The sequence below is a fragment of the Apiotrichum porosum genome (genome assembly GCF_003942205.1).
Source record: "Apiotrichum porosum strain DSM 27194 chromosome Unknown scaffold_6, whole genome shotgun sequence".
NCBI lineage: Eukaryota > Fungi > Basidiomycota > Tremellomycetes > Trichosporonales > Trichosporonaceae > Apiotrichum > Apiotrichum porosum.
The window spans coordinates 1,192,109-1,208,226 of NW_021167113.1; the positions used below are offsets into that span (position 1 = coordinate 1,192,109).

General features: G+C 57.4%; 6 protein-coding genes across 6 annotated transcripts; 3 read left to right on the top strand and 3 right to left on the bottom strand.

Moving 5' to 3' along the window:
• Positions 1 to 425: 425 nt before the first annotated feature.
• On the top strand, positions 426 to 1,206 carry EHS24_008232 (uncharacterized protein; the record flags this gene model as incomplete). Its single annotated transcript, XM_028623550.1, has 6 exons — positions 426 to 461; positions 517 to 579; positions 621 to 698; positions 750 to 776; positions 824 to 971; positions 1,028 to 1,206. 6 exons carry the CDS (start codon positions 426 to 428, stop codon positions 1,204 to 1,206), a joined length of 531 nt encoding a protein of 176 aa, XP_028476483.1.
• A 55-nt stretch (positions 1,207 to 1,261) lies between these two features.
• On the bottom strand, positions 1,262 to 3,875 carry EHS24_008233 (uncharacterized protein; the record flags this gene model as incomplete). Its single annotated transcript, XM_028623551.1, has 10 exons — positions 1,262 to 1,330; positions 1,373 to 1,651; positions 1,698 to 1,880; positions 1,918 to 2,354; positions 2,399 to 2,490; positions 2,531 to 2,798; positions 2,959 to 3,182; positions 3,225 to 3,306; positions 3,401 to 3,543; positions 3,583 to 3,875. 10 exons carry the CDS (start codon positions 3,873 to 3,875, stop codon positions 1,262 to 1,264), a joined length of 2,070 nt encoding a protein of 689 aa, XP_028476484.1.
• An 851-nt stretch (positions 3,876 to 4,726) lies between these two features.
• Positions 4,727 to 7,976, top strand: EHS24_008234 (uncharacterized protein; the record flags this gene model as incomplete). Its single annotated transcript, XM_028623552.1, has 7 exons — positions 4,727 to 5,170; positions 5,213 to 5,516; positions 5,556 to 5,870; positions 5,926 to 6,216; positions 6,257 to 6,560; positions 6,607 to 6,894; positions 6,935 to 7,976. 7 exons carry the CDS (start codon positions 4,727 to 4,729, stop codon positions 7,974 to 7,976), a joined length of 2,988 nt encoding a protein of 995 aa, XP_028476485.1.
• An 85-nt stretch (positions 7,977 to 8,061) lies between these two features.
• Positions 8,062 to 9,846, bottom strand: EHS24_008235 (uncharacterized protein; the record flags this gene model as incomplete). The annotated part of the gene is made up of 5 exons (XM_028623553.1): positions 8,062 to 8,480; positions 8,535 to 8,911; positions 9,049 to 9,138; positions 9,193 to 9,492; positions 9,542 to 9,846. 5 exons carry the CDS (start codon positions 9,844 to 9,846, stop codon positions 8,062 to 8,064), a joined length of 1,491 nt encoding a protein of 496 aa, XP_028476486.1.
• Positions 9,847 to 12,153: 2,307 nt separating this feature from the next.
• On the top strand, positions 12,154 to 14,354 carry EHS24_008236 (uncharacterized protein; the record flags this gene model as incomplete). The annotated part of the gene is made up of 8 exons (XM_028623554.1): positions 12,154 to 12,340; positions 12,385 to 12,531; positions 12,573 to 12,749; positions 12,806 to 13,027; positions 13,163 to 13,375; positions 13,450 to 13,507; positions 13,602 to 13,873; positions 13,924 to 14,354. 8 exons carry the CDS (start codon positions 12,154 to 12,156, stop codon positions 14,352 to 14,354), a joined length of 1,707 nt encoding a protein of 568 aa, XP_028476487.1.
• Positions 14,355 to 14,724: 370 nt separating this feature from the next.
• EHS24_008237 (uncharacterized protein) lies at positions 14,725 to 15,780 on the bottom strand (the record flags this gene model as incomplete). The annotated part of the gene is made up of 6 exons (XM_028623555.1): positions 14,725 to 14,908; positions 14,957 to 15,344; positions 15,388 to 15,473; positions 15,524 to 15,584; positions 15,641 to 15,698; positions 15,745 to 15,780. 6 exons carry the CDS (start codon positions 15,778 to 15,780, stop codon positions 14,725 to 14,727), a joined length of 813 nt encoding a protein of 270 aa, XP_028476488.1.
• Positions 15,781 to 16,118: the final 338 nt, after the last annotated feature.

Consider the following 16,118-nt stretch of genomic DNA (forward strand, 5'->3'; position numbering starts at 1 on the left):
AAGGGAATGTGGACCGGTGTGTCATGTCTCTTAAAGCCAAGTAATGATTATGATTTATGGATTGATCGTTTGATCTTAGTACGTTTCCTTATCACGTGCACAAAAGACAGGGCGCTGACTGGATTGCAACGGGTAGACTGTGTCAGATTCAACTTTGTCATGGAGCGAGTGCAATCATGAGACTCTGGACGATGAGATGCACGCACGCGATGCAAGATGAGATGCGATGCATGAGATGAGATGGGAGGGGCGGCGAGATGGTGTGGGGCACCCGTGCCTGGGAGTCACTCCAAGCCTGTCGGCGACCTCCGACGCCGCTGATAGCCGGCCGGTCCATTTGATTGCTCCGGCAACAAATTGTCCCCAATACGCGGGTTGTTATCCCATCTTTCCTTCATGGCTCATCTCATTCTCTACCTACCACAATGTCCGTATCGCCATGTCTCCAGCACGTCCGTGACGTAAGTTCATCACAACTCCAGCCTCTTTCTGGCCATATGCTGACGGTGTGCATAGTTCTGGGCGGAGTCCCTGCGCGACAAGGGCCGCGGCGTGCAGGCCGACTACCAGTTCCGCGAGGTGCGTTCACTGCTTACGAGCTCTGAACTCACTCGCTCCAGATGACGATTGAGGAGGCCACCCCTGGGCGGATGGTCGCCCGCCTCCCACTCCAGCACTACCACCTGAACGGCCTTGGCGTGAGCTTTATTCCGTATTGGTATGAGGGCTGGTTCTGACAATATGTATAGTCTGTGCATGGCGGCATCATCATGACCGTGAGTCGCTTGTGGTAACCGCATGTGCTTGGCTGACGCTCCTGAAGCTCACGGACATTGTCAGCTGGGTGGGCCTCCAGACCGAGGGCCTGCCGATGATCCCAACCGTCAGCGCCAACATGAGTGCCGAGTTTGTGCGTCCCGCCGGCGGGGCAGGAGACGTTCTGTGGATCGTGGCCAACAAGATCCAGCGAGGTGAGTTGAAGCCAAGTTCCTTGTTGATGTTGTAACCAGTCAGCTCACACCCGCAGGCCGGAAACTCGCCTTCTCGCGCATCGAGTTTTACCTGAACGACCTCGACTCGCGGGTCTGCGCTTATGGAAACCACACCCAGGTGGTCACCAGAGAGGTTACCCTCACCCACCGGTTCAGCGAGGACGGGCAGAGTCTTATCCCGGTGGAGAAGACGGCGGCCAAGGCCAAGCTGTAGATAAACATACATTGCATCCCGGCATCATGCAACGATTGCGCCTGAGCAAAACCCTCTATCGCCTAGTAACCCTGTTCCTCCTCTGCTTCCTCTGCTCCCGCCGCCAGGCAAGCTCAATGGCAACCTGAAGTCAGCCCCGAGTGACACCGCGTAGATTACGACTTACGAAGCTGCCAATTATCACCACAGCATACACGATAAACACCACCGCGACGGACAGGTCCTTGGCGGCGAGTGGGTACATCTTGTTGCTGAATTGCAACTCGCCGCGCAAGGGGTCGTCGCCGACCTTGAACGACACGTCCCGCCCTCCAAGGCCGAGGAGCGTAAGGAGGCAAAGTGTGGCCCCAGCAGCTATCTGGAACCCATGGATGGCGTAGCCTGCCGCCCCGCTGACCGGGGTCCGTCCGACAGACCGCAGGGAACAGAAGATTAGCACGAAACCCTGGTGGTCAGTTGACACACACCGAAGGTTTAATCGGTGAACTCACAGCAGCAGGGTACATCCACAGGATACCAGAGAAGATGTCTTCCAGGACGACGGTGACCATCTGATAAGCGAGCTCCTCACCTCTGGCGGCCATGGATGGGGTGACCGGGCTACCATCACGGCCCATAACCAGTAGCTGACGAAGGAGTGTTATGGCATCGTCACTCATCACGACGGAAGATTTCTAATAGGTCAGGCCAACGCCTTCGCAGACTACTTACAGAGCAGGTTGACCACACGATCTGGCCAATGTACTGGTAGCTCTCGAGCAAAATTGTGCTGTCACGGACAGTGATCGACGCGTTACTGGTGAAGAAGTACTCTTCCATTAAACGGTATTGTTCAGTGAAGTCTGGCGCCAGGTCGAGCTTGTCGAGCTGCATGGCAGCGTCCCACAGCTCGCTGTCAGAGAGAGGCGACCCTTCAAGGAGGGAGAGAGCAGAGTTGACAAACAGCGTGTACGCGTTGACGAGGGATTGCGTCCAGGACGACAGCTTGATAGCATTCACGATGCTGGCGAGGAGAAGGACGAGGGCGAAATGTAGAGGGAAATGGAGAAGTTCCCAGACCCACGTCCGTCTCGTGTCGCGGTTGAGGTCGAGGTCCAACCGGTAGTTGGTAAAGAGGAACACCCAGATGAAGAAGATGACGCCGATGCCTGACAATGGTCAGTTCACAGTGCGATTCTTAAGCTTGACTCACAGAGTTCCACTTGTCCATATGTGATGTGTTCAGAGCCAATACCAGTGAGAGCGGCCTGGAATGCCGCGATGCAGTTGGAGAATCCCATACCACTGCACCTGTCAGCAACAACTCCGATGGAACTTAGCTCACAGAATGGTGATTGATAGGCAACCATACTCGTTCAACAAGTGGCCCTTGCGCGCGGGCACTTGGGAACCAAAGAGTGACTGAACACCAATCATGGCGAATTCGAACACGATGGCGACATACAGTAAGGCAACCTTGGCCTTGGCGTAGGCGCTCGAGTGGGTCGGAATCGCGGCTGAGGCGATGAAGAGCAGAAAGGATGCGGCAAGGGAGCCCAGCGACCAGAGCGGGGCAGCGGTGCGACGCTTGCATTTGTGGCCGAGGACGGCGACTGTGGTTTCAGCTGGGAGGTCACATGCAAACTGGATATTACTCATGCCGTACTGCAAACACAACAGTGCGCAATGTGCAGCATTAACAATCGCCACAGTTAGAAAGGACGTTGTTGCAAGCTCTGCTGCGTTAGCCTGGGACCACGGGTTAAAGCTCACCATGACTAATGTTACTCTGAACGTCGGTGGCCGTGAAGGTTGCGAGATCTGGCTCAGGTGGGGGAGCAAGGTTTTGCAAATCCCACCCGCCACTTGACGCGGCAACGTAGACGAAGAGCAGGATCTGGAGACCCTTGAAGATCCGATGGATAGTGTCGCCGCACTCATACCGAAGGTCGTAGTGTAACTGTGTCGTCCATAACGATATCACCACGGTGAAGTAGCTGGAGGACAGTTAATGGGGGGAGCTAGAAGGGGCACCTCACCCAAGATAATTGGGAATGTCAGCCGGAGACTGCAAGCTGTGGCTGGAGTTGAAGGTCGATAGGTTGGCACTTGTTAACAGGTCTGCTCGTCAGGGAGGAACGCAACTAGGCGGAGGGAAGACAGCGAACCCGCAAGGCTAGGCTACGGGCGATGGTCTCCACGACAATGAACTCACTGTAGAACAACGACAACCAGTATGTCAGGTTGTCCTCGTGCTCATGCCACGGGCCCTCATCGTTGGAGGCGGGGAGCTGAACGAATGGAACGCGCGTGTAGCCTGTTTGGTATCGCGGCCCGCTGTGTTGCGGTGGGGCTGGACTGCAGACCTTCAACACCTTGCTCATCCAAGCAGCTCACCTTTCTGGAAGACGACCTTCATCCCCTCTGTAGGATTGTTCAGTGGTGTCCTCGCCGTCCTCGAATGCACGCTGAGACGTTCGTCGCTTGGCCGTGCTCGTCGCACTTTGCGAGTCCTTGCCCTCGGCTTCCCAAAGTTGCATGTGGTTGTGTTTAGGCTCGTGCTCGCCGTTGCTCTCAATCTCTATTGTCATGGCTGAGGGATTGACGAGGATGGAGGACAAGGCATTGTATAGTGTGTGGGCAATGGATATTGGTCCCACTTGCTGTGTTGCTTGTGAAAGTGGTCTCATGGGCTCAGGAGCTCGGCATTTGTGGAGGAAGACGTCACCGCTGTTTGACTTGACGGCGCGGGGACGGGATTTGGAGCCACCATTAGGCCACTTTTGATCCCGCTAATGTTGTCATGTTGTAATTGGGTGGCAAAACCGGGTATTATGATGCTGGCATCAATCTGTTTGTTAGCTCTTTGGTATCCCACCTTGCAACTCTCTCTATCTACGAGTTGTAAGTTGTTCATCAGCAACACGTCCAGACCACTTTGTCTGGGTACAACTGTCACGACGCCACCCTTGGACTCGTCCCTCACTCCGCCATTTGCATTTGCAGGATGGCCAGGCGTCTCATCTCCGTTCTTCACCGATCGACTCCCCAGCTGAGACCACCATCTCCCATGCGCATAGGTCCATATCGTCCGACAAAAGGCCTTGACTAGGGTCCCTTGATCGCTTCGCCGGCCCTGTCGACACCGCTCACCAGCTCACGCAGCCCGGTGAAAACGAGGGCCCAGTAGGCCTTTTGGTCCTTTTGGAAAGAAACATCCTGATGTGATAACCGGTGGTGCATTTGAGCCGTCCACCTCCGTTTCACCACTCATGGTTGGTACTCTGGTCCACCCTCGACGCCTGCGCACGACGGATACTCGGCATTTATCAGGAGCGCTCCCTTCGGCGTACTGCAAGCTGCAGGGTTGGCTGATTGCACCAGCCATGTCGTTATTGCCCACCGACTAGTCGTTTCCGGCCCGGTGTCGCCGGAACAACTCTCCGAACATCCCCCGAGCAACCGCGTCCAAGTACGACTGACGTTCATTGAAAACACCACGACAGTCTGGCTCTCCAGGCTTCCCCACACAACATTCACGATGCTTGTACTGCTCGTCCCCCTACTGTTCCTCGTGCAGCTCGTAGCTGCGCTGGGTCTGCCCAACGTCCTCACCTTTGCCCCCTCAAATGGTGCCCTCACTCTCGCCTCCTCTGCCGCCGCTGCTCTGCCCATCCTGTATGACTCTGGTGACTCGGAGGCCATCCACATCGCCGTGCGCACGTTCGCCGAGGACATTCTGCGCGTGACTGGCGTCAAGCCGGAGGTGTATGCCGACACTCTGCCTGACGGCACTGCATCGGCCATCATCGCCGCGACTGTCGGCTCCGCCCTCCTCCAGCGCCTTCGTAAGAAGCGCACCAAGCCCTCCACCGAGGACCACCTCGCCCCTCTGGACGGCAAATGGGAGTCGTTTGACGCCCGTGTCGTGTCCGAGCCACTGGAGGGCCTGGATGAGGCCCTTGTGGTTGCTGGCAGTGATCGCGTAGGTGTACAATTGCCCTCGCGCAACCAGCTGACACATTAGCGCGGCACAATCTACGGTCTTTACACCCTCGCCGAGTCTATGGGTGTGTCGCCCTGGTACTGGTGGGCTGATGTGCCCATTAAGAAGCACGACGTGGTAGCTATCCCGCGCGATGCTGTTCACAGCCACGGTGCGCCTACCGTCAAGTACCGCGGCTTCTTCTTCAACGACGAGCAGCCTGTTCTCTGGAACTGGGCGCGCGACCACTTCAACATGGGCGACAAGCCTCCCTTCCAGGTTGGCATGTACGAAAAGGCGTTTGAGCTGCTCCTGCGTCTCAAGGGCAACTACATGTGGCCAGCAAGTGAGCATCAGTATTTCCGAGACACCACTAACGCTCCAGTGTGGGCGAGCATGTTCGCCGTCGACGGCGTTGACGAGCTGGTTTCTCCCGCCACCCCTGGCCCGAACCAGTCGCTCGCTGAGCGCATGGGTGTGGTCATGGGCACGTCCCACCATGAGCCCATGAGCCGTAACCAAAAGGAGTTTACCACTTGGGGTGAAGGCGAGTGGGACTTCCGCACCAACGGCGACTGGCTTCAAGAGTTCTGGAAGTATGGCGCCGAGCGTGCCAAGGAGTGCGAGACGGTGTATACTGTCGGCATGCGTGGCGACGGTGACCTTCCTCTGGACGGTGCAGATGTTCCACTTGTGGAAAGTAAGTCGCTCGCGGTGTGCCTCAGGCTCGAGTTGCTGACAGGCTCTCCTCTAAGGTATCACGGCCGCTCAGCAGGAGATTCTCCGCAAGGTCAACGGCCGTCAGGACATTAGCGACATTCCACAGATGTGGGCCATGTACAAGGAGGTCATGGAGTACTTTGCCAACGGCCTCAAGGTGCCGGACGAGGTCACGCCCATGCTGGCCGATGACAACTGGGGCAACCTCATGGCTGTTCTCCCCACCGACAAGAACTACAAGTCTGGCGGTGGAATCTACTACCACGCCGACTATGTGGGCGACCCCCGTGACTACAAGTGGATCAACACTGTCCCACTTGCCAAGAGTGAGTTCCACGCTCTAAAGACGGTAGCTGATAGCGACAGTGTGGGAGCAGCTGAACGTGGCGTTGAGTTTCAAGACCGACAACATCTGGATTCTCAATGTTGGCGACCTCAAGACTCTCGAGATCCCCCTCGAGTGGTTCCTCGACATTGCCTATGACGCTTCGCGCTGGCCACGCACGGCGCTTGCCGAGTACTTGGCAGAGCGTGCCACCCGTGACTTTGGAGTGGTGGGCGACGCGGCAAAAGAGGTCGCCGACATCATGGCGACATACTCGATCTATGCCTCGCGTCGCAAGGCCGAGCTGGTTGACAGTGAGACCTTTTCGATCCTCAACTATGACGAGTGAGTGCTTTTGCCAGACAGCTCGTTCGTTTGGCTGACAGGCTAGGGCTGAGACTGTCGTTGCCGACTGGACCGCACTCGAGACGCGCGCGAGGACTGTGTACGAAAAGCTCTCAAGCGAGAGCCAGGTGCCATTCTACGAGGTCCTCTACGTGCAGATTCAACTCCAGGCCAACCTGGCCCGCCTGTACCTGGCCGCTGCCAAGTCCAACCTGTACGCGACCCAAGGTCGTACGGCCGCCACCGTCCAGGCTCACGAGGCGCTTGCTCTGTTTGAGCGCGACCACGACCTCACAGAGGAGTACAACAAGCTGCTAAACGGCAAGTGGAAGCAGTAAGTCGCATCTGCTCACATGACACGACTGACCCAACAGCATGCTCGCCCAAACACATATTGGCTACCAGTACTGGCAGATGCCGGTGCGCAACTCGCTCCCGCCCGTGTCCTTTGTCTCGCTTCGCCAGCACTCGTATGACCATGGCCTCATCGTCCACACCCGCTACACCGTCGAGAACTGCGCGGGCGCCTGGCCGGGTGACAACAGGCACAACTGCCCGCTTGGATACAACTGTCCCGACCCCACCCTCCTGCCATCTGACCTTTACGGCCGCCGCCGCTGGGTTGACGTGGGTTCCGGTGGCCCCGAAGATGTCGAGTTTACGGCTACCCCGGACGCCGAGTGGCTCGACGTGTCCATCACCAAGGGCAAGATTACCGGCGACGGCAAGAACGACAAGCGCGTGTGGATCGGTGTCAACTGGGACAAGGTCGGCGATGCCACCGAGGGCCACGTCACGTTCCATGCAAGCGATGGCGCCCACACGGTCGTCACTGTGCCGCTCAACCACGTCACCGCGCCCCCGGCGGACTTTGCCGGTGCTGTCCAAGGTGACGGCTACGTGGCCATCGAAGCTGGTGTCCACCAGGCTGTCATGACCAAGGACAGCCACTCATGGGGTGAGATCCCCTTCTACGGCCGCACGCGCAGTGGTCTCGCCGTGTTCCCCGTCGACGCACAAGAGTTTGCGCCTGGTGCCGGTCCCGCTGTCCGCTACGACTTCTGGGCCACGTCGGCAGGCCCCGTGGACGTTACCTTGCATCTTGGTCCTGCACTCAACTTCATCCTCGGCCGCCGTATTGCGTTTGCCGTGCAGATCGACGACGGCGACGTCGTGCCCATCTACCCCGTGCCCGAGGCCAAGCTCGGCTCCCTCCCGCACGACTGGGAGGACGTTGTCGCCAATGAGATCCGCGAGGTGTCGACCAAGGGCGAGGTCAAGGCTCCTGGCAAGCACAGCATTACGGTGTATGGCATGACTGCTGGTATTGTGCTGGAGCGTGTCCTTGTCGACTTTGGCGGCATCAAGGAGAGGGGCTACAGCTACCTGGGCCCTCCCGCCTCTGTTGTGGCGTAGATGTGAGAACCTCCGTAATAGATTGCATTACATAGTGACATGGAAGCCGTGGTTAGAAACAACTGGTTCTACTGCTTGCGTACTGCTACATACGCACATTACCCCTCTTAACCACACTCGAGCGCTGTGCACTTGGGTATCCCCTATCTTTACTGGTGCTCTGGTACGGGAGAGTTCCGGTGAACGTCAGCCTGGATAATGAGGCTTGAGACCCAGGTCGGCTTACCACAAGAGTCCCAGGTCGTGTTCTGGTACGTACACATGTGTCGTCGTATGTACCACTGGCATCCGCAAGTGCCGCGGCAGTTGGCACATGTTGGGTCGGACGAGAAGAGGCTTCGGGGCCTGCTTCACAAGCTTCAATATGTATGGGAGAAACGGCATTCTCGTCATTGTCAAGGAGGTGCTCCATGTCTGCGCCGTGGAAGGCGCGGTCTGTGGACGAGAAGGAGTCGTCGACATAGGGGTGCAACTTGCTTTTGTGCTTTCCGAGGTCAAAATTGTCTGCCTGGTGGCCCTAGTGTGTATTGCTTCTTGTTTCCTCTTGCTGGGCTTTACGTGCCCGTTCTCGCTCCTCGGTTTGAGTGCCGTCTCCTTGAGACAGCTGTTGAGCAAGCTGCCAAAGGTTTGAGAGTTGGGCCGTCACGCCGCAGTGCTCGGCGACTTGACCGAGGCGGTTGCTCAGACCCCGGTCCTCCCATGAACTCGGCCGATATTGAAGACTCTTGAACTGTTCCACAAAGAACTGGGTGATGGAGTCGAGCTTGAGGTACCGGCGCACGACCTTGACAGACTTCGCCTCGGGGATGTACACCGTCCTGTAGACGGATATGCCCGCCAAGGTCGGAGCGATGCGCAGTAGCGCCATCCGCGAAACAGCCGATCCGAGCCTCATCTTTTTGGCGACAGCCAGAGTTGATGAGGAGAATGTGTCGCTGTTGTGGACGTACATGTTGTACAACACGTCGTCCAACCGTATTTGCCATACGACAGCGGAGAATTTGGAGACGTGAAGACCCAACGTGCCGGCCGGTAACGTGCCGGTGGTGTGGGTGATCACAGTGGTATGTACCGCTGGCGGGAATCCTCTTCCTCGTAACCCCAAGTGGCGCCGAGGGTGTTCAAGAACTGGGTAAGGCTTGTGGCGCCAAACTCGTCCATGCTGCGCCGCGTGAGCAGGTGTCACATTGAGGACAAGCAAGAATCTGAGACTCACGCCACAGCCTCGAACTTGGCGCGGTCGAGGATTTGGACGGTGTTGGGGTCGTCCGGATGCCAGCGGCACACATCTGGCATGCTGTCCTCCTCGGGCCACGCGTGGAGCATGGCTGGGGGGGACAACTTTGCCTGGGTGCCCTTGGTCTTGGAGAGGCGGTACAGTTCATCGCGACCGCCACGACCAAAGACACCCGCAATGTCCGTCCAGCAGGGGTGGCCCTCTGGGGTCTTGGACCGGTAGAAGCCTGCGTTCTGGCTGATGTTGCCGAGGAAGGTTTTGGCCGAGGGGAACGCTGACCTACGGGTGTTAGGGAGGACTGGTCAAGACGGATCAAACAAGTGCTCACCTGGCCACCTCCTCAAACATCTCCTTGTCTAGAACAACGAAGCCCTTGTCCTTGGAGCCAAAAGTAAGAGAACGGAGAAGGGGTGGGACGCGGCGCTTCTCTTGGTCGACAATAATGTCGTGGATGGTGCGCAGGAGGTTGTACGAATCGGTCGCTGGGATGGTGCGGCCGTCGAACTGTTGGCATGTGCGCTCGCCCATCCAGTCCTCCACAATTGGAGGTGGTTGAGGAGGGGTGGCTATGTGGAAGGGTTGCAGTTGACTCTTGGGGTCAAGGGCGGATGAGCTGTTGGAATGGTGGTCCATTGTTGAGGCTGGGCAAACATGGGTCAGCGGTGGTGTCTGGCGGGTGCTGGGTGCCACTTAGTGCCATCCCTCCGGGGCCACAGGGATAGCACAGCGCCACAACGATACTGACGCTTGTTGGTGGTGGTGGTTGCTGTTGTGGTGATATGGGTGTTGTTGCTTTATCATTCTCGTTCTCTCGTTCCCACCAGGTTATATATGCAGGCAGACCGCACCCGTCTCCCAACGCCTGTCGACGTGGAGGGGCGCAGATGCACGTACACACATATGCACAGCATTTTCGTTTTATTTTATTCCTTTCTTTTCCTATTTATGCGCTCAAAAGGGCGCAACAAGAGTGCACGACCATCTGTTTCGGCAAGGCCAGCAATCCAGAGAGCAGCAAGCCTCCTCCAGGCTTCTTTTCATCGGATAGTCAGCTGCCGTTGTTGTACTATTGTGCTCGACTGGGAATGGGACTGGTGACGGGGTCAGCGCCACATGTTGTTTTGTTGGCGAGAAAAAGGGGGAATCCATTGGTTGGCGGGGTACAGGGGCGCCTGCTTGCCCTATGCGATCCATTAGAGTGCAAAATACGGAAGGAGGGAGGGAGAACACAGGATGAAATGGAAGCCATGTGGGCAGCGAGTTGAAACATGATGCCTACGAAGCAGACCACGGTTCAGGTTGAGTGGTTTGATTGGAGTTGGAGCGACCAGCACGAGCTCAAAAGAGGGAATCACTAAGGAAGAGAGCAACTGGGAGCAGGTGGCATGGGTGGTAACACTGCCGTTATGTACATGCCTCGGTCCATATCGTCAAGAAGGGCAACGAGGCGCTCTGATGCTGTGACGGTGACTGGTTGGACAGCCGTTGGGGCATGCCTGTGGAGCGCTCAGAATCCCCGAATTGCAGAGGCGAACCCGTCAACTAAGTCTAGTTGCGGTGTGCTATCTCAGTCATAGACTGTCGTGTTGTCTCCTAATGAGGCGGCTTCTCCTGGACAGCGTGGCCGATGGACAGCCTCTATGTATTGCTGCTCGACGCTCGGCATCACCAGCCTCCCAAAGTCGACTGCATAAACCAAGATTTATTTGCGTTTCTACGTGTTTCTCATCATTGCGCACTTAGACCGCCACCGCCACCTGGCCGCGGCCAACATTCACACAGGTACACAGGCATCATCTATCACGAACTGACGGGCCAAGCTTTCTGTCCATACAGCCATTGCAATTCCCGGGATACTGTATACCCTTGGCCCCTGTTGTGAATGGCTTCCGGTCCGGTTCGCCGGATCGCGTCGACAAGTGTTACCGTAAACTCGCCGCGGGCGAGCGCGCGAATGCGAATGGGCAGCTATGAGGGCCCACGGACGCTCGGAAGTCTCTCGGAACATCGCTCGGAGCACGCTACAAACTTGCCTTTTGGGTGTCCACCGCCGAGATCCAGCCGACAATGCTTCAATGCTTCCACCGCGGGGTGTGTCGCGCGGTGTGTCGGGTGTTGACGCCCGCCAAGAAGCCGAGGAGCATGTGGAGCCCAAACCGAGCCCACCTTGGTTGCCGCAGCAGGAACGCAGCAGGCACGCAGCCGTCGCCCTATCTTTGGCACACTGTCCTGACGCCACTTCCTACCCGTCCGCAGTGGCGGATGAGGGAGAATACCAACATTGGCTTTGGCAATGGATTGAGACGCGTTTGCGTCCTCTGTCACTCGGTACAGGTCATAGTACTGTACCTAACTAAGGTAACGGGGATATATACGGTCGAAATACGTATGACATGCCCATGAACAGCTGCGACGGCGGGTAGGGAGCAGGTCGGAACCTGAAGGGTGCGCTCGAAGTCCGAGGATCAGCCGCTCGAGTTGCGACGCAACTCCACCCCTTCCACAATATGCCGGCCCCACCTTCTTTCCATTGCACTAGTGAACGCTAACTTTACACCGATAACACGCCGTGCTGCGTGCGGGCCGCGCGGGCCGCCATCATATGGGAGATCGTCGTAGGTCCCCGCCGGAACGATACTGCGCTTCGAGCTTCTCACGGCGAGATGTACGGGGATTGCGGGGGAGTGGGGCCTTGGCGGATAGGTTGGGGGTCCGGCTGGAGTCCATCGGGGCCGACCTCTCGACAGTCGACATCAGCGGACCTTTGTCTGGAGACGTTCTCGTCCGTATCTCGGCGAGATTGTGGCAAGTTTGCCTTGATATATGTATCGCCAGTTGACACCGGGTCAGATAAAAAACGAACCTCCCTGGTCTAACGACTTTTTGATACCAAACACCTTCTCATCACCAACCAAACCAGTTCTACACACCGCCAACAACATGACAAAGGAAGCTATCGGGCTTACCGGCGCCCAGATCCAGCTGTCGGACGCCGACCCGGTCCTGCTCGCGGAGGGCATGCAGCTCATCCGCGAAGAGAAGGCCATGTCGTTCAGGGAGGCCATGCGTCACCACTGGCGCGGCTGCTTGTGGTCCATTACGCTCTCCCTCGCTCTCGTCATGGACGGTAAGCTACACTGGATACACAGACAACAAATGCTGACTTTGAAGGCTACGACGGTTCGATTGTCAACTCGTTCTATGCCCTCCCTGCATTCCTGGAGCGCTTTGGCGAGAACTATACGGACAGTGCAGGCGTGACGACGAAGCAGATTAGCGCCAATTACCAAACGGCCATTAGCAACATCGGACTTCCAGGTAAGACTCGCCTTAATCGTTAAAATCCCCTAACATCAAAGGAAACCTCCTCGCCTTGTTCGTCGTCGGTTACTGCCAGGACCGCTTTGGATCACGCAGGACCTATATTGCTGGGATGGGATTAACAATCTGCGTTGTCTTCCTCTTTGTGTTTCTCCAAAGCATCAAGATGTTGCTCGCAGCGAACGCTCTGGGAGCATTCTGCTGGGGTTTGTTCAGTGAGTGAACCGAAACGCCACATTGGGCTATAATCATCATGCTAACCTCGTCACAGACACTCTCACTGCCGCATACGCTGCCGAGATCTGCCCCATCAAGCTGCGTGGTCTGGCTGCCAGTTTCATCAGTATGGCGTGGGGCTTTGGTGGATTCCTGTCGTCGGGCATGGCTCGCGCCGCGCTCAGCATTGATGGCGACTGGAGCTGGAGGATGCCTTACGTTCTCCAGTTCGTCTGGCCCGTCCCGCTGTTCATTGTCGCCTGGTTCGCGCCCGAGAGTAAGTGTCAAGTCATAGGAACTGGAACGTGGCTCGCCGACACCGTCCATATGGACACCCATATGGACGCCTCGAACCTCTTCCTTGTTGCCGAGTGTTTTGCCTCCGGAGTGATCGGCGCTGACCGCCGCACAGGCCCGTACTGGCTCGTTCGCAAGGGCCGTCTCGAGGATGCCAAGGACAGTCTGAAGCGCACCGCTAGCAAGGGATACTACGACACCCGCAGCCTGGACGGCTACATTGCCTACATCAAGCACACCGACGATCTCGAGCGCGCCGAGGCTTCCACGGGATCAGTTTGGGAGATGTTCAAGGGCACCAACTTGCGCCGTACTGAAATCATGATGGGTGGGTTTCTTCAGCAACCAGTCCAGTCTGCTGGAGCATGCATGCAGCAGAAAATGGCCGCTGACATAATTCAGGCTTGTGGGCAATGCAGGTGTGGTCGGGAACTGGCATGACTGCATACGCTACGCAATTGTAAGTCGTCTCGAGGGAAGCGTGGCGGAAGTTTGGCGGCCGAAGGAATCTCGAAGTTTTGGTGAAAATCGTGAGCTGTTGCTAACTTACCTAGCTTTAAGAACGCCGGAATGAGCACCGTGGCCGCCTTTAACCTCTCCATGGTCGTCACTGGCATGAACATTGTCGGCTGCTTCATCGAGTTTTTCCTCATTGCTCGCTGGGGACGTCGTCCTCTCATCCTCTTGGGCATGCTCAGCTTGGCCGTGTGCCTGCTTCTGATCGGCGCTCTTGGCTGTGTCCCACACTCCAACCCGACCCTCCAAGCCATCGGTGCCTTCATGGTCATGATCAACTTGCTGTACCACGCCAGTGTCGGTCCCCTTAGTGAGTGACACCCACAAGTAGCCCCTGTTCCGTCCTAACCCACTGCACAGCCTACACCGTCGCATCCGAGCTCCCCGCCTCGCGCCTCCGTGCCCGTGCCATTGCCTTTGGCCGCGCCTTCTACTCGTGCAACTACGCCGTGCAGTCCCAGCTCACCCCGCGCATGGTGTCGGTCACTGGCTGGAACTGGTCGGCCAAGAGCGGCTTCTTCTTCCTCGGCCTCAACCTGCTCATCACCGTCTGGGCCTACTTCCGCATGCCCGAGACTGGCGGCTTTTCGTTCGCCGAGCTCGAGCTTCTCTTTGCCAACAAGGTCCCCGCGCGCAAGTTTACCAAGGTCGAGATCCACGACGAGGCTGTCGCTGGCAACACCAAGTTTGACGAGGCCGACGAGGAGGAGGGACACGGCTACCCGGGCGAGAAGGCTGCGGAGCAGCAGGTCGAGGACATTGTCTCGCCTACTCCCACACAGTTGAAGTAAGGGTGTGTCTGGGAGAAGAATTGTTAGGTTTAGTTGGGAGTAAAGTAGTGGATAGTGTGAGGTGGCGGGAATAGTAAATGGTGATGTAAGCGAGATTGGTGATTCCTGCAAATAGTCCTTTGCAGAACGTCGACGAACAGAAAATCGTTCATCCCAACGTCGTGTCCTGACCGGCATCGACTGTGATCTTCTCACTCTATACATGGCCATGTTGTCAGGCTCGTGCCAACCCACGATGTATGGTTCTATTCTCTCTACTACAATGACATCTACGTGCTCGACGTCCGCGACACGGTTCTCAGCAAGCAGATTCACATCTAGTGCTATTGCTCAACAAGCGTCGTCGTATAGGGCGGCCTGGGCGACTTGCTCAGGTCCTGCGGATAGGAGGAAGGCGCATGCCGTCCTTCTGCGAGTCCCACGCTGGCACGCGCATGGGCAGGTCCTCGAGGTCCTCGTAGTCGAGGCCGCGGCCGCGGAACTCGTTCTTGACCAGCTTGTTGTACTCGTCCCAAAAGACCGTGTAGCCCTTTGTGGTGAGATGGAGGCCGTCGCTGTAAAACATTGTCAGTCTGGGGTCCATATCATGAATCGCGACTTACACGAGGAACTCGCGCAGACCCTCGCCCTCGCCGCGGGCTGCGGCGATAGTCGCACCCCACATGTCCACGGCACCGATGCGCCAGTTGCCCTCGGGTGTCTCCTTGGTCTTGTACTCGGCGGCCAGCGAGAGGACCACGTCACGGTACGTCTTGGTCACGGCTGGGACGCGCTGGCACGCGAATGACGGGTCGTCGGCCATCATGCTCACGAGCAGGGGCGGCGGGGTCACCAAGACAATGTTCAGACCCTTGGCATGGGCGACAGCGTATGGCGAGTCGGGAGCCGTAAGCGATTCGAGGAAGAAGCGGAGGTTGGCCTCGTACTCTGCCAGCGGGACGTGCTGGGACACCTCCTGCCCGATGTCTGGGACCACAGAGTCATTCGCACCTGTCACTAGTCAGCGACCTTGACGGAGTGAGATGGAACCTACCAAACCAGATTGTCACCAGGCGCACAGTCGGGACGTGAGCTGCGTCCTCCTTCTTGGCGAAAATGGTGGGGAACAGCTCGCGAGCCCTGTGGATGTGTTGGTAAGTGGGTTTACAGCGTCACGAAGGTCCACCCACCAACGCGTGTTGTAACCTCCATAGCCCCTGTTCAAGATATCCAGTGTGCGGCGGTAGGCTTCTGCACGGATCGAGTCAGTTCATATGCGCGCTTGTCATCGCTCGCGCGGCACCTACCACAAAAGCGCGCCTGAATCGACAGGGGGGCGTACTGCTGCGACGTGATCGAGTCTCCCTACAGTGGGTCTTAGCGGGTGAAGGCGACAGTGGTGGATGCTTACGAAGAGGACCACGCTGTCCTGGAAGGGGGTAGCCATTGTGCGCAAGACGGGTGTGAGTCCAAGTGTGAGAGAGGGGGAGAGAGATGGACTGGGAGATGGACGGGATGTGCACACGAGAATAAACAGAGGCCGGCGATGACCGGTCCGACGCGGTGGAGGAAGGCGTCAGATCGGCGTATTTTCGGGGCAGTCGGCGGGTGAGTGACGGCGAATGGGTTCGTGATGCACAGTCGACCCAGTCGCCGTCACCATGTATGTGGCGTCTTCATATCGCCCGCATGCCTTCGTGCATGTCACCAGAAGGAAGCATGAGTGCATGAGGAGCACCAAAAGAGAGAGAATACGTCCGTCTCCGGCCCAGGTGTGGTGGGGCT